This window comes from Octopus sinensis, linkage group LG11, assembly GCF_006345805.1.
Source record: "Octopus sinensis linkage group LG11, ASM634580v1, whole genome shotgun sequence".
NCBI lineage: Eukaryota > Metazoa > Mollusca > Cephalopoda > Octopoda > Octopodidae > Octopus > Octopus sinensis.
Window position 1 is genome coordinate 13270856 of NC_043007.1, and position 15338 is coordinate 13286193.

The following is a 15338-nucleotide window of genomic DNA, read 5'->3' on the forward strand; positions in this document are numbered from 1 at the left end:
TTCGTAACAGATAAGGTGGCGAGCTGGCAGAATCGTTACCACGCCAGGCAAAATTCTTAGCGGCATTTTGTTCATCTTTACGTTGTGAGTTCAAATCCTGCTGAGGTTGATTTGACCTTTCATCCTTTCAGGTTCGATAAAATAAGTACCACACAAACAGGTGAGCAATGACTTGTCGGTTACTCTTTCTCTCTCTCTCTTTTACTTGTTTCAGTCATTTGACTGCGGCCATGCTGGAGCACCGCCTTTAGTCGAGCAAATCGACCCCCCGAGAACTTATTCTATCGGTCTCTTTTGCCGGCATCAATGTCATCCTCATAATGGTCACTCGGTGTGCTAAAAATAACATCGATTTCACGCTCCATTGTATAACACGATCTTTATTGGAAACAAAACAAAACAAAAACAAAAATATGGAGTTTTTGATAGACTAATGTCTGCCAAATCACAGCTTGAAGACAATTTTAGTTATTAATAGTTTAAGTGAAATTATAAAATGAATGTATTGGTTTTTCTTTTTTATTGATTTCATTTTATTGTATTGATTTTTTTTTTGTCTCGAAGAGTCTGTACTTGTAGCCTGAAAGCGAAGAAATTATTGAGAACAACGCAATTAATACGATTGCTGAGTGAAAAACACACAGTAAACATTGAAAAACACAGACTGTTAACCTCTCTTAAACGTTTATTATTTGTTATTTAGTGTCTAGATTTTCGTCGAGCGAAGGATCTCTCATAAGGGCTCGTGGTGCATAGAAGCACACGTAATTATATTGCTGACAAACGAGAATCGTCTGCTATGGCTGCTGGAACACCAGATCACGTAATTTCAACTTGCTATAAGTTCTTCAGTGACAGAAATCCAGCAGCGTGACAACGGCCGAATTTCCCGTCAACGATATATAGAATCTCGGTGGCTATTCAGGAACTAGTGTCGTAAATAGTCAGTGAAAATGGTAACAATAGAAGTAATATTAATACTAAAAGGTAATCTTGATCTCCATCTTAATTTGGAGGTTGTATTAGAACAGAGAATACTGCAGGATTTACCTTAATCTTTTGCTTGTTTCAGTCATTTGACTGTGGCCAAGCTGGAGCACCACCTTTAGTCGAGCAAATCGACCCCAGGACTTATTCTTTGTAAGCCTACTACTTATTCTATCGGTCTCTTTTGCTGAACCGCTATGTTACGGTGACGTAAACACACCAGCATCGATTGTGAAGCGATGTTGTGGGGGACAAACACACACACATATATATATATGTACATACATACGACGTGTGTGTGTTTGTGTGTCTGTGTTTGTCCCCCTAGCATTGCTTGACAACCGATGCTGGTGTGTTTATGTCCCCATTACTTAGCGGTTCGGCAAAATAGCCCGATAGAATAAGTACTGGGCTTACAAAAGAATAAGTCCCGGGGTCGAGTTGCTCGATTAAAGGCGGTGCTCCAGCATGGCCGCAGTCAAATGACTGAAACTAATAAAAAGAGTAAAAAGAGTAAATATATATCAGCCAACAAAATTACAGCTGAGTGTCAAGAATTTTGACATTATATCTATATATATAAAACTGTAGTTGTGTGAGTGTCTGTCCCCTTCGATTTAGATTCCTAACTACTCCCACATTTTGCGGTGCAGTTTAACCAAATTCGGGTATCTTATAGTCATGATTCATATCGAGCCCGCCTGAGTATTAGCGCGCGTCTACGATGAGTCTACGATTTTAAAAATAATTTAACATCATTTTTTATTCCATTTTAATGCATAATTTTTCGTGTGTCGATGGCGGCGGAGTTGGCGTCCATGGTCACACCTGCACCTGTTTGCTTCTCCCCCTTCTTCCCTCCCTCGTGAAGCTGTGGGGAAGGGAGTGTAAGGAAATCAACGTCGTAAAGCGTTGTCAAGGAGACCAGCGTTCTTTTAGAACAACGACTTTATGGCTTGAAGACACCAAAACAGAAATGGCTAAGAAAGCCCGAATTGGCATCTATAAGGGAAGTAACTCTCTAAAAATGCTTATATAGTTATTTCCCTTACAAACCCGAGCAACGCCGGGCGATACTGCTAGTAACAAATAATAAATGACGGAACGGACACTAAGACAATGAGCAAGATCAAAGGCCAACCAAAGACATCGTCTTCATCGTTTAACGTCCGTTTTCTGCGCTAGCACGGGTTGGACGGTTCGACCGGGGTCTGGGAAGCCAGGAAACTGCACCAGGCTCCAGTCTTGATCTGGCAGTGTTTCTACAGCTGGATGCCCTTCCTAACGCCAACCACTCCGCGAGTGTAGTGGGTGCTTTTTACGTGCCACCGGCACAGGTGCCAGGGGAGTCTGGCATCGGCCACGATCGGTTGGTGCTTTTTACGTGCCGATGGCGAAATGATTTCACCCGCAGCCTGGGACCTACGTGGCCATGACTGGCCATAGACAAATAGCGGTGGAAGGAGTCCAAAGAGAGGTTCCTTCTTCTGGAGTGACGAAACCCTGGGTAAAGAATAAATGTTTAAGTGAATCTAATAGTCTTTGTGTGCTTTTCAATGGCCAATAAGCGATTAATGTTATTCTTGAACCATTGCAAACTGACGGCTGAAGGCACAACATAGGCAAGGGGTGTGTCTGTTTGGAAGAATTTCCCCGAGAGTCAGCGTTCTGGGGTGGGGGAAGGACTGGGCGTGGCAGTTAGTGCATAGACTGATGCAGTGGACGGACGAAATACAAATGTCAGGAGGAAGAGAGAGAGAGACGACAAATGAATGGATGAGACCAGCCAAGTCGGAGAAGTAGAGGCCATTGTAACTGCAATACAAAAGGCTGAGAGGACACTGTCCGTGTGTGGGGGAAAGAGGTTGGAGCGATGGTAGTGATTTTTGAAGCAGCATGAGGTACCCCGTTGTATCTACTTCGCTTCACTCTGAACCTGTAAAAAAGAAAAAAGAGAAAAGTACAACGAGGTGGTCATAGGTGGGTTGCCTTTGATCATAGCTTTGCCCGATCACGGCTCACATAATGCAAAACATGAGTAATTTTGGTAGAAAGAAACATATATATATATATATATATATGTATGTATGTATATATGTATGTTTATATGTTTATATATATATGTATATATGTATGTTTGTATATAATATATGTAGAAAAATACAAACTGGGACAAGAACGTAAAACATTTAGAAGACGATACAAAAAACACGGACGGGACATTCGAAGCCTTCAATCTTCAGTCAAGAACCGGATCATCCTCGCAATTTCGGCTGATTAATCTTGAGATCGCTCCGATGCGGCCAGCCCCAAGGAAAAACTAAGCTACGAGCATTAGATTTCTTGGAAAAAGGATCGAATGTATACGAAACAAAGACAGAAAAACGGACGATGCCATACGAATATAAATACAAAAAACAATAATGGTAACAACAGGACAAAAACAGCGGGTGTCTTACGACTATAGACAGTACAACTTAGTTTAGCTGGCGTATTTGGAAAAAAAGCCTTTTTCGGCAAATGAAGACAACGATGTTCTTGTGGCGCTGGTTAGAAGCCGAAAGGCTAGTTGACCGGCGGTCACGTGAGAGGAGAAGAGAGAGAAAAAAAAGGGGGCAAAGGAATCAAAGAGAGAGAGAAAAAGAGGGACGAAGGCACCAAAGGGGGGAGAAGAGAGAGAAAGAAGGAATTAAAGAGGGGAGAAGAAAGAGAGCGTGCCAAAGATTGGCTTGGCGACAGAATCAGTGAGGTGCAAAGTGAGAAAGACAGAGAAATGTGAGAGAGTGGGGGAAGAGGAGACCAAAGAATATGTGTATATATATATATATATATATATCCAAATAAGCAACAATGATATCCAAGGTAGTGTAGTACGATCGTTTCATGCTACTTCATTTTATTAAACACTGTAAGTAGCATGAAACGATTGTACTACTCTACCTTCGATATACTTGTTGCTTATTTTGATTATAATCACCCCATTTGATTTATATGGATAATACCATACAAAATTCTGGTGACTTTAACTTAATACCATATTCATCTGAATCTAAATTTTGCCGAACTTATATATATAATTGAAAACAAGTATTACATTTGACAAATACCGCTGCTGGCTCCGCATTAAAAGCACCCAGTACACTCTGTAAAGTGGTCGACATTAGGAAGGGCATCGAGCTGTAGAAACCATGCCAGAACAGACAATGAAGTCTGGTGCTCCCCACGACCTTAACAGCCGGAGGTGAAATCGTCCAACCCGTACCAGCACGGAAAACGGACGTTAAAAGATGATGATACAGACACCTCAAAATTAAATAGACATCCCTCATTATACTGCTTTATCTGTGAAGACACTAGTTGGTGCTTCAAGCCTGTTGGTGTATCATACACAAAGCATGTCTACTAAATAATAGATTAAGTAGTTCAATGCCTCAAACGTGATTATTTTGTTTCTAGAAATATATCTTTCGAAAATGATGGTGTCTATTTATTTTTGAAATGTATCGAAATCGAATTTGAACCAAATCCGATGCCAGTGCCGCTGAACTGTGCAGGTGGCAAGTACAGAAACACCGTTTCGACCCTGTGCTTGAGGAGACCTATTGAGTCAAGTACATCAACATCAAAAACCAATGGAAATTGTAGTTGTGATCCCTGTGCCAGTGGCACGTAAAAAGCACCATCCGAACGTGGCCGATGCCAGCGCCGCCTTGACTGGCTTCAGTGCCGGTGGCACGTAAAATACACCAATCCAATCGTGGCCGTTGCCAGCCTCGCCTGGCACCTGTGCTGGTGGCACATAAAAAGCACCCACTACACTCACGGAGTGGTTGGCGTTAGGAAGGGCATCCAGCTGTAGAAATACTGCCAGATCAGACTGGAGCCTGGTGCAGCCTTCTGGCTTCCCAGACCCCGATCAAACCGTCCAACCCATGCTAGCACGGAAAACGGACGTTAAACGATGATGATGATGATGAGACAAAAAGTTTTTAAAAAATAAAGAAATGAAAAACTCCGTCGGTTTCAACGATAAACAGTGAGTCGTCCAATTAACTGAACTAGCTACTTACTGAATCAACATGGATGTGGCTGAATATACCTCAGTTACGTTACCTATCTATATAACATGATCCTCAAACAGAATCAGTATGAGAAAGATGTACATTTGAATTACAAATACAATCCATTTGACGGGCTTCCATACAGTTTCCACAACAAGGTATGGGGACTACAGTAAAAGGACTCTAGCTTAAGATGCCACGCAATGTGATCGAACCCCTGACTTCGGAATTGTGAAGGAACTTCTTTATCGTTCGTCTGTATACTCTTTACTCTTTTACTTGTTTCAGTCATTTGACTGCGGCCATGCTAGAGCACCGCCTTTAGTCGAGCAAATCGACCCCGGGACTTATTCTTTGTAAGCCCAGTACTTATTCTATCGGTCTGTTTTGCCGAACCGCTAAGTAACGGGGACGTAAACACACCAGCATCGGTTGCCAAGCAAACACACATATACATATATATATACATATATACGACAGGCTTCTTTCAGTTTCCGTCTACCAAATCCACTCACAAGGCATTGGTCGGCCCGGGGCTATAGCAGAAGACACTTGCCCAAGATGCCACGCAGTGGGACTGAACCCGGAACCATGTGGTTGGTAGACAAGCTACTTACCACACAGCCACTCCTGCGCCTATGTACTTCTATGATAAAATATTTAAGTTATATAGAATATGCCAAATGTAATGAATTTATATTTATTTTAATTTTTGCAAGAATTTCATTGGTTTCAATTATCAGATTGCGCCCATGCTGGAACAGAAATCGTTCCAGTTCGCTCCTTATTTTGTCAATTTCGACTTGTCGAATAACTATTACCATTTTTCATATAAAGGGACACAACTCTGCATATATTCAATACTTGTGAAAAAAGTTGACCAAAGTTATCTTTTCTTTAGTTTCTATTTTATATCTTTTGGAAAATTTAGATGCGCTTGTGAGAAGATATGGCAGACGGAAACTTAAAGAAGCCCGTAAGATGTGAGTGTGTCTCGACATCTTGTGAAAGATATGAGCATCATGGCATACAAGCGCTGTCCTTCGTCTCCAATCTTTCAAGAAAAACATGTCTAGTCATAGCGAAATATTACCTTACCTGGAAACAGGTGAGGGTTGACAACAAAATGTGGCATCTGGTGGTAATATACCTGACAACGAAATTCAGCCTGACCCATGCAAGCATGGAAAAGTAGACGTTAAAACGATTAACACACACACGCACGTCCTTCTACACCAGTTTGTCGTTCTCATCCACAAAGAATTCTTCTTCCCATCGTGTTTATTCCGGTGTTTGAATTAGATAATGTTTCCTTAAATCCTTTAAAATGTTTTAGCCTGAAGGCCGCGGCCATGCTGGGGCACCACCGTTTGGTTAAAAAAAAAAATGACTTGTTGGCCATGGGTGGAACGCTATTGGTCATTAATCTTCTGGTGCATCACTGACCACCTCAGGCTAAACCAAACAGCAACAAATTAAGGAAGCTTATATCACCGAAGCAGGCCATGGTAGGATTTGAACTCAGAACCGAAAGAGCCAGAATAAATGTCACAAAGCATCCCATCCAATGTTTCACTGATTCCATCAGTCCACCGCTGTGGACTAGTACTTTACTAATCCTGGAAGGATAACGACACAAAGCTGACCCCAGCAGAATTTGAACTCAAAATGCAAGACATCGCTCTAATAATTCCACTCGTCCACCGTGCCACACACGTACTTTGTTTATTGATCTTGGAAGGATGGAAAAGCAAAGCAAAGCTGTCTCTGGCAGGTTTTGAACTCAGAACGTAAAGAGTCATAACAAATATTGCAACGCATCCTGTCCAATGCTCTGATGATTCTGCTAGTTCATTGCTCCAGACTGGCACTTCATTTACTGACCATGGAAGGATGAAAGGGTTAAGTTGACCCTCCCCCTACAAAAAAAAAAGAGCCTCTGCTAATTCACCCCCGACACATTAAAAGCTGACACTCCACCGGTTATAAAGCTGAGGTTTCCAGTTGATCCGATCAATGGAACAGCCTGCTCGTGAATTTAACGTGCAAGTGGCTGAGTACTCCACAGACATACACACCTTTAATGTAGTCTTCAGGGAGATTCAGCATGATACAGAATGTGACAAGGCTGGTCCTTTGAAAAACAGGTACAACTCATTTCTGCCAGCTGAGTGTAGTGGAGCAACGTGAAATAAAGCGTCTTGTTCAAGGACACAGTGTACCACCAGGAATCAAACTCATGACCTTTGGGTCATCAGCTGAACACCCTAACCACATAGCCATGCACCTCTACACATTATCATCATCATCATCACCACCATCAACATGTTAATGCTTGCATGGGTTGTTCTTTGGCCAGGTGCTCTTCCTGTTGCTAACTATCATCTCTTTCCAAGCAATGTAATATTTCCCCACGCCCTGACATATTTTCACAGAAAAGTGGAAACAAAAGACGCCACGTGTGTCACTGAGATGCTGGTGCCATGTTAAAAGCACCCAGTTCACTCTGCAAAGTGGTTGGCATTAGGAAGGGCATCCAACTGTAGAAGCCATGCCAAAACAGACGGTGGTGTTATTAAGTAAGACATGGCCTGGGCCTATACTGGCCGAAACCTATCAAAGTTACAATTGGAGTCTGCTCCTGTCAAACCGTCTAACCCATGCCAGCATGGAAAACGGATGTTAAATGATGATGATAAAAAGCACCATTCGAGTGTGATTGTTATCAGTGTCGCCTTACTTGCACGTGAAAAAACATTCGAGCGAGGTCGTTGCCAGTGCCGCTGGACTGGCTCCTGTGCAGGTGGCACGTAAAAAACACCATTTGAGTGTGGCCGTTGCCAGTACTGCTGACTGGCCCAGCACCCACTACACACTCAGAGTGGTTGGTGTTAGGAAGGGCATCCAGTTGTAGAAACTCTGCCAGATCAAGATTGGAGCCTGGTGCAGCCATCTGGTTTGCCAGTCCTCAGTCAAATCGTCCAACCCATGCTAGCATGGAAAGCGGACATTAAACGATGATGATGATGATATCATACAATGCAAAGGCGGAGCTGGCAGAAACGTTAGCACGCCAGGTGTAATGCTTTGTGGTATTTCGTCTGCCGCTGTGTTTTGAGTTCAAATTCTGCTGAGGTCGACTTTGCCTTTCATCCTTTCGGGGTCGATTAAATAAGTACCAGTGACGCACTGGGGTCGACGTAATCGACTTAATCCGTTTTGTCTGTACTTGTTTGTCTCCTCTATGTTTAGCCCCTTGTGAGCAATAAAGAAATAGAAATAGGTATTTCGTCTGTCTTTATGTTCTGAGTTCAAATTCCGCCGAGGTCGACTTTGCCTTTCATCCTTTCGGGGTCGATTAAATAAGTACCAGTGACGCACTGGGGTCGACGTAATTGACTTAATCCGTTTTGTCAGTACTTGTTTGTCCCCTCTGTGTTTAGCCCCTTGTGGGCAATAAAGAAATAGATATCACACAGTGCAAAGTGAAGGCGACAACACAATACTCAAACATAAACCAGAAAAAAAAAAAGACATTTTGAAAGATTTTTTGCCCTTATTTTTTAATGAATGACACGAAGTAAAATCACAGATAATGTTGTTTGTAGCCAACATCAATGCTAGACTGCATTAAGAGGTCTCTGTAGTTGGGGGCAAACATTGTGATGCCATGGTCTGACATCACAGAGCAGGTCTCTTCAACACACACACACACACACACACACATACACATACAATGAGACATTTTTTTTGCAGGTTTCTTTTGTGTTTTTCAAAAACTTCCAATGATTTAAGATCTCGTTCTTCTCCCTCTCTCTCTCTCTCATTCAAATTTTTCAGTTCCCAGCACAGTTTGAGCATTTTCGATTCCACAGCAGTTATTTCTTGTTACAGCATGGAGGTATATTTTTCGTTTTATTATTATTATTTTTTTTTTTAAGTAAAGACTTGGTTGGCAGGTGGTGGCCATGGCTAGCTTACAAACTGCCATTACTTGGTTGCATCAACGCAGAAAAGATTGGCAAGGCCAGTAGATTCGGAAGCATCTAGAATATCAAGAGAAGGCAGTTTATTCTTCAGCTGGAATATAGGGGGGAGTTTTTCAAAATGCCTTTCTTTCTTGAAGTGCTCACCGAGATTTTTCTGTGGAATTAAAAGAAAATTTAAAATCATTATCATATAAATATATAATTGGTATGGCTGTATGGTTAAGAAGATCACTTTGCAACTCCACATTTTTCAGGTTCAATCCCTCTGCCTGGTACCTTAGGTAAGTATCTTTTACTATAGCCTTCAGCTAACCGTTGCCCTGTGAATGAAATCGGTAGACAGAATCTTTATGGAAGCCATTGTATATACACACACACATATTATCACCATTTCAATGTCCACCTTTCCAGGTTTGCATGGTTCTCTTAAAACACATTGGAGCAGATTTTCTATGGATGAATGCTCTTCCTGTTGCCAAGCGAAGAATTATTTCCTTTAATCCTTCAAATACAAACAGCTCAATGGCCAAACATGTTTCTATGGAGGTAGTGAGGTTACTGAGCCTTGCTTCGGTTGAGATTAAATATAAATTTGTCCTATTGCAAAACAGGACACACACATGTGTGCACATTCACTGAAACTCATTGATATATAGTTAGAGAATAAGGTTCGTTTTTATAAGGAAAACATTGAAAGTGGCTTCAAGTTTTGATGGTAGCTGGCTTCATCAGACAATCTGACAAAGCTCACCATTGGAGAAACTTCGAAGCCAGTCAACCTTCCCCATGCGCGTGCATGCATGCGTGTGTGTGTGTGTGTGTACACATACACTTCATGACTGTATGATTGGAAGGACACCCATTATTTCACCACCTGTAGAGGTCCATTACCATCAGGTAGGTAAAGACACCTGTGGAAGTTGTCAGTTTTTCGTCCTGCATGAGTTTTACAGGTGGATGCCCTCCCTATCACCAACCACTTTACAATGTGGATTGCATGCATTTTATGCTGCCACCAGCACTAGAAAGGTTGTCTGCCAGAATTAGGTGCCCCTCTCTCCTGTGGCAGAATTGTTAGGCATAATAAGCTCAAACCCTGCTGAAGACAACACTGCTTTTCATCCTTCTTACTTTACTCAACATAGCCCTTCGCTCCCTATGGAGCAGATGCCATCAACAACTTTTCTTCCATGCTTTTCACTCTGGGCTGTCTTTTCTGCTTCGCTCCAGTTGGATCCTTGATTTTTCTACTCTTCCTCCATGAAGGTGCATGGCTCAGTGGTTCGATTCCTGGGCCAGGCTGTGCGTTATGTTCTTCAGCAAGACACTTTATTTCATGTTGCTCCAGTTCACTCAGTTGTAGAAATGAGTTGCGATGTCACCGGTGCCAAGCTGTATCGGCCTTTGCCTTTCCCTCGGATAACATCGGTGTCATGGAGAAGGGAGGCTGGTCTGCATGGGCAACTGCTGGTTTTCCATAAACAACCTTGCCCGGACTTGTGCCTCTGAAGGGAACTTTCTAGGTGCAGTCCTTTACCTCCATATTGCTCCAATGGAGGGCCTTCCTTTCCTAGGTATTGTTGCTTTTGAATTGCCATTAACACTTCTGAAGCTGGGTTTTTTCCTAAGCCCTACATAAACCCAATTTTTACCACTGGGAAGAGGTGGTCCATGGCCTCTGTCTTTTGACCTGTCCCAACATGAGTGGCTTTACCAGGTGCCTGCACTCCACCGGCTCAGCTCTCAGGGTCTTTGAGGCACACAAGCCACCATGCCACAACAAAGACTGAAGCCTTTATCCTTCTGATGGGGGTCAATAAAGCAGAGTGATAGTTCTGACAGAGGAATGACAGAATTATTAGAGATATTAGACAAAATTCTTTACAGCATTGTTCTGGATCATTGTATTCTGAAGGCCAAGGCAGGTGGAGTCAACTAGTCTACATCAATGAAATATTTATGTATATTTTATGATTTTGCTTAGGAAAAGCAATACCAAGAACCAGTTGTTAGAGTTTATTATACATTTGTGTTAGAGGAAAGCATTAAGCAGAGCGTGATATTTTTTTTTATTAATACACTTCATTTAATTAACGTATAAGGAAGCTATAGGATGTTTCACAAGCACTCAGTTCAGAGTGTACTGCTTCTTATAGCAGAAACAGATGTAAGCCATTGAAGTTGATTTTACGATTCTTGTTCCCTTGTCATTCGTTAATTAATATAAAAATGTGTGTGTGTGTGTGTGTGTGTGTGTACCTTAGTCAAAACATTGCATAATTGTTGTAAATGGATGTCATTCATTTCCAGTATTCCGTGAAAACATATCTGGCCATGGGGAAAATATTATCTTGCTTGGAAACAAGCGAAGGTTGCTGACAGGAAGAGCATCCAGCCTTGGAAAATCTGACTCAACAAATTCCATCTGTCCCTACTAAGCAACCACGGAAAAGTGAACATTAAATGATGGCGATGACATGGGCTGTGTTCCCAAGCAACACGACTCTCGGTCTGATAAACACCGCCGATCACAGGGACTCTGGGCAGCCCCAATCAAGGGGACTCTGAACCTAGCTGGGCGAAATGACCCTTGCGCCACCACAATCTCATGCCGCAATCATACACTCACCCCCAGAACCCTCACCCCACCCCACCACCACTACCTCCAGTCTTTGACATCACCCCCCCCCTTTGTTTCTGCTATCATTGACCCTATTTTCTGCCTACCCTACCCTCCAAGGATGTTAATCTAGAGGTTCTGCATCTTTATAACGTAGCTAAACTATTACAGTTTTTGCAACCTGACGACCATCATCACCAGTTTTTGTTCCACTTCTATCTTCACCATCATCGTTTAACATCCGTTTTCCATGCTAGCACGGGTTGGACGGTTCAACCGGGGGTCTGGGAGGCAAGAAGGCTGCACCAGGCTCCAGTCTGATCTGGCAGTGTTTCTACAGCTGGATGCCCTTCCTAACGCCAACCACTCCGTGAGTGTAGTGGGTGCTTTTTACGTGCCATTGGCACAGGTGCCATGGGAGGCTGGCAGTGGCCATGATCGGTTGGTGCTTGTTACGTGCCACTGGCACAGAAGCCAGTGAAGGCGGCGCTGGCATTGATAAAAAATACCTCGAGGAAGGCAAACAGCAGACACCATTCTATTATCACAAAACAGTCTTTAAAAAGCACACAGCGCATGCCAAAGAAATCACCAGGGGTCATTCACTGGCCTCAAGCACGCAGAAAGGACTGGTATCTCAGTAGCTTGACGAATTCACTCCTCTCCTGTGTTCTTTCTTATTTTTGATATTGGCTTTGACAGAGTACATTTAGTACTGTTGAAAGGCTTCCTGTGGCAAGAACAACAAATTCCTTCTAATCTGTGATTTTATATATATATATATATATATATATATCATCATCATTGCTTTTCCATGTTAGCAGGAGCTGGATGGAGTTTGAGACTGTTTTACTACAACCTAATTAATGCCTTTCTTGTCCCTAGCCCCCCACCTGTTCCCAAGCAAGATAATACTTCTACAAGGACAGACAGGTTTTCACAGAATGTTGGAACCGAACGACACTGCTTGTATAACAGTGACACTCATTTACAAACCACACAACAGAAAGACAAGGAGACATAAACACACACACACATATATCTATCTATCAATTGCATCTATCTATGTATCTATTTCATCTATCTTTCTATCAACTTATTTCATCTATCTGTCTATTTTTATATATATATATATAATATATCGTTGTTTTAACATCCACTTTTCCATGCTTGCATGGGTCAGACAGAATTCTGTTGACGCAGCCGCCCCCTTCCTATTCAAACTTTACCCTGTATACAAGTGACACCCCAGTTTTTTTTCAGTTAAAAGCAAATATAACATGCTGTGGCTTTAATACATGAGCAAACGTCGTATATCCATATATGATTGGCTTCCTTCAGTTTCTACCTAAAAAATGGTCTCACCAAAAGACTGATATGGTCAAGGCTATAGTAAAAGGCATCCAAGGTACCACAAGATGGGATTGAACTATAAACCATGTGGTTGCGAAAACAACTTCTTACCCACACAACCATGATTGTACCTACATTTAATTATGGTAAATAATCTATTATATATATATAATATTATAACACACACAATCAGTATTATAAATAATTTATAAACACAATAAGGCAATAGCTGTCATTCTTTGGTTTATACAAGAGATTTTAAGATGATGTTAAAAGCAAGCTCAAAGAACTAAGCTAGATTAAGGTGAAACCAAAGCTATTTCCCAAAGAAAATTAGAAAAACGAAAATAAAAAAAAAGGAAGGAATTCAGTTACTTACACCAATAATGTCAGAGACAAGCTTTTTAAAAGCATCTTTTTTCCTTTTGTCAGACTGTTTCTGAGGTGCCACATGGAGGACTTTGTCATCAAACGACTGCAACAAGAGGAAGAAATCAATGCCGAAACGAAGAATTACGGCCGACATTCATAACACAAGACAAAGCAAGTTGGTCATCCATTTTCACTCTTTTTGCTAAACCTACTCATCAATGGAGAGTCGATGGAATGAGACAATTCGGAGCAGCGGTTTGGATGCTACCGATTTGGTACGGCAGATCGAATGTACAACCTGGTTTTGGCAGCAGCACTTTTTAGCACTGGAGGCTAGCAGAAATAGATATATATATATATTTATGTATGTGTGTGTGTGTGTGTGTGTGTGTGTGCGTATGTGTGTGTGTTTATATATACATAGAGGCACAATGGCCCAGTGGTTAGGGCAGCGGACTCATGGTCGTAGGATCGCGGTTTCGATTCCCAGACCGGGCACTGTGAGTGTTTATTGAGCGAAAACACCTAAAGCTCCACGCGGCTCTAGCAGGGGCTGGTGTACTCTTTCGCCACAACTTTCTCTCACTCTTTCTTCTGTTGGCCTGCTCGCTTAGACAGAGGGCTGGCATCATTTGAAGCCTAAAACAATGTGAAGCGCATTGTGACCAGCGATGTGTAGCAACATCTGATAGCCTGGTCGGTCACGGTGCTATATATATATATATATATATATATATATATATATATATATATATATATATATATATATACAGAGACAGAAAGAGAGAGAGTGTGTGGGAGAAAAAGTCAATAAAACTTATTAATTTAACATAAATGATAGAAATACTTTCCTACGTAAAAAGAAATATGCTGAGAGAAAGAACAAGGAAAACATTACCCCGTTAGCATTTAAGCTGGCCATATCTGGCCCAAATATTCTACCTGTTTTCTGGTTAAACTGGCCAGATTTGACCTCTCACACCTAACCTACAATGTTCTTCTAAAAATAGAATGTCACGTCATGGTCACAAATCTCAAAGCTATGAGATGGTGCATGACTGATTTGAAACAAATGTGAATAAATAAGCATTACACTTGACAGAGTAATCCGAATGCTAAAGGGTTAAATCATACGATGCCCAAAATAAGTCAGAGTAAAATCGGCAATGCCAAATTGGTGGCGCCAAAACGGCTGTGCCAAAACGTCTCGTATCTGAGAATCAAATACTAGCCTGACACGATATGGATTGGTCATCATTCATCCTCACCTCAGACTTGTTATACTGGAGGGTCAAACACATTCTTAACTCTTTTGCTACCGTTTTTATTTTGAGATGCTCTGTGTTTCATTCAATTAATTTTAAATATAACAAAGAACTTAGTTACAATTTATGTTCCCAATACTAGCTTAATAATAACTAAGGTTTGGTGGAAGATTTTAATTCAATATTTATGAAAACAAAATATTTGTACTATAGAGCTAGAGGCGGTTTTGGCTAGGTTGGTATCAAAAGAGTTAATGCTTCAGAGTTTAACCTCTTAACATAGACATTTTTTTTTTGTTTCAATTTCCATGAAAAAATATATCTTTTTATTATTTATTTTGAATCTGTATATAAGTAAAACTAAGTACACAAATTATTTTGGATCCGTTATTGATTTATTATGAAGTTATTGATAGATATGACAGCTACTGATTGTTAATGATAGAAAAAGAGAATAACATCATGAATGTAGTATTTTGGGTTAGAAATTAGTGTCAGATACCCCAGAGTACAGTGGATGAATATTTTCATTCAAATATATATTTACTGCCGCAAGGCACCTGCCAGAGGGAGTGTTTGTCCAGGATAGGACTATGCAGCCACAGCAGGAGATGTTAAGTTAATTTTTTGGCTCTAAAAGCAAAAAGCAAGGCCATGTAGGGGGACATGGAGTTATGTACAGGGTGGTGTT

The 15338-nt window shown here is 41.3% G+C and overlaps 1 protein-coding gene across 2 annotated transcripts in view; it reads right to left on the reverse strand.

Annotated features, from left to right (window-relative positions):
* Positions 1-2312: 2312 nt before the first annotated feature.
* LOC115217152 (exportin-5-like) overlaps positions 2313-15338 on the reverse strand; it is a 71488-nt gene continuing 58462 nt past the window's right edge. The window contains exons 31-32 of one of the 2 annotated variants that reach the window (XM_036507081.1): positions 13390-13485; positions 2313-2923 (exon numbers count right to left, since the gene is read on the reverse strand). In XM_036507081.1, the coding sequence (XP_036362974.1) occupies positions 2903-2923; positions 13390-13485 (117 nt within the window). In that variant the 3' untranslated portion in view covers positions 2313-2902. Of the gene's footprint in view, positions 2924-8584; positions 9192-13389; positions 13486-15338 lie in introns of those variants that run through there. The other variant, XM_029786767.2, reaches the window with a different exon arrangement.